The sequence below is a fragment of the Phytophthora parasitica genome, assembly GCF_000247585.1.
Source record: "Phytophthora parasitica INRA-310 unplaced genomic scaffold supercont2.1, whole genome shotgun sequence".
In the NCBI taxonomy this organism is placed as follows: Eukaryota; Oomycota; class Peronosporomycetes; order Peronosporales; family Peronosporaceae; genus Phytophthora; species Phytophthora nicotianae.
The window spans coordinates 1,181,325-1,183,215 of record NW_008634126.1 but is presented as its reverse complement, the minus strand read 5'-3'; the positions used below and the strand labels follow the sequence as shown (position 1 = coordinate 1,183,215).

Here is a 1,891-nt window from a genome sequence, read left to right as displayed (position 1 = left end):
TCTTAAAGACAATATATTACCTCTTTAAACTAGTGATCCATGAGAGCGACCACTTTGAAGCGCTCTGACGCTCGGATAAATATCCCCAGTCCGTATCGTCCCTGATGCAGAGGGTGCGAGTTTGGCTTGGAACGATAGTAGAGGTGGCCATACATGCCGAAATGGCGAGTGTCGGCTGTTAAAGATGCTGAATATTTTTCAATGGTGACCTGGGGAGCGCGCTCTTTCCGCCATAACTTCGGGGTTTGAAGAGATTTTTTCGATCTTTCATTTATTACGTACGAGTGGAAGTATACAAAGTTCTGTAAAATCCAGAGCTTTTCTTGGAAGTAAAAGTTTGAATGGTCGCTAGCATTCCCAGCCTACGCGTGGTCCTGGTTATATCCAATCATTTTCGAGTAATATCGTATCATGACAGAACTGGTAAATCACACAGAACCAAGGTTGTACACAGAGAAAAATGTGACAACACATACAATCACGACCTGTGCCTTGACAGTCGCTGAACCATCACAGTCGTTTGTATCCTAGCAAGAATCTTTTTTTTTCATACAGAAAAAAACACTGAAATCTGAACTCCCACCCCCTCGTCTCCCACCTCGAAGATGCCCACGACGACCAAGTGGGCGACTGTCTGTAGCGACATGGCTCGAGAGGGCTCCCAACTGCTCATGGAAGACATGGAGGTGGTCATCATTGTCAAGAGTCAGCTGGTTCCATGCGTCGTGTGTGCGCTGACCAAGCCACACAAGATGCGGTACCAACTGTTAAGATGTTTCTCGGAAACATGCAATACAGCAGCAACGCATGACGCGTGCCCATGGAAGGGGAAGGTTCTCACGTGTCAAGGCCTTAACCGCGTGACGATCATGGAGTCTGGTGCTCATGAACGCTGGTGAAGGAGCCCCAAAAGGTAAAGTTGACTCCACGGCTGAAGGATTACGGTCGTGAAATGGTGGCTCAAGGCCTCAAGCCCTCTCGAATTCGCAATGGAATGGCTCGACGATTTGGACTTACTGAGTCGGAGTTGACGATTCAGGCTTGAACACCAGAGAGTGCTTGGATCGCGTAGGCCAACGTCACGTTGAGCGTGTTCTCGAGGACAGTACTGATCATCTTGTACTCGTCCGTTAAACTGCCAAGGAGCAACACGAGCTGGCGAGCCTCCTCCAGAGCCTCACCGATCGTCTCCATCTGGCGGACGATCTCCTTGAACTGATCGACGTGGGAAGCGAACTTGATTCCGGGCTCCATCTTGAAGTTGTTCAATGTCTTGGTGACCAGAAGCCGGTTCTTGAGCATCTTCTTATTGAAGTGCTCTTCGAGCATCGTCCACGCCTCAACGGCAGTTAATGCTCCACGGGCGTAAACTTGGTACGTGAGACTGACGTCTCCAGCGATAACACCAAGTGCCTTCAGATCGTTGGTATTCCATTCCGCCGTGGAGCGATCACTCACTTGATCGAACTCGGGCTTGATGATCTGCGGGAGCAGACCCTTCCGAGCGAGCTTCATCCGCATGGTTGAACTCCCAGTGGAAGAAGTTATCTTCCACGAGCTTGTCGATGTTGTCGGCGTAGCTTGGGCTCATAAACAATTGAGAATAGCGAACGAAACTTGGTAGTGTAGTGAGTGTTGAGAAGGAATGAAATCCGAAAGTGAGATTGATTTAGTTATCTGTTCTTGCTTCCTACTAATCCCCTTGTACACACTATTACTATGCAACGGACACGCTTGGGTGGGACACGTATATGCGGGACGGACACATCTGTATACAGCCATACAAAGGTGCATACAAAAATGTATACATGGGACGGACACACATATGTGGGACGGACACGGTCTTGCATCAATACCCGCGATTATACCATGCAAATCACCACATTTCAAG

At 48.8% G+C, this 1,891-nt stretch overlaps 2 protein-coding genes across 2 annotated transcripts; one reads left to right on the top strand and one right to left on the bottom strand.

Annotated features, from left to right (window-relative positions):
• Nucleotides 1-605: 605 nt before the first annotated feature.
• PPTG_20702 (hypothetical protein) lies at nucleotides 606-899 on the top strand (the record flags this gene model as incomplete). The annotated part of the gene is made up of 1 exon (XM_008892900.1): nucleotides 606-899. The coding sequence occupies one exon, from the start codon at nucleotides 606-608 to the stop codon at nucleotides 897-899; it is 294 nt and encodes a 97-aa protein (XP_008891148.1).
• Nucleotides 900-1,035: 136 nt separating this feature from the next.
• Nucleotides 1,036-1,521, bottom strand: PPTG_00282 (hypothetical protein; the record flags this gene model as incomplete). The annotated part of the gene is made up of 1 exon (XM_008891660.1): nucleotides 1,036-1,521. One exon carries the CDS (start codon nucleotides 1,519-1,521, stop codon nucleotides 1,036-1,038), a length of 486 nt encoding a protein of 161 aa, XP_008889908.1.
• Nucleotides 1,522-1,891: the final 370 nt, after the last annotated feature.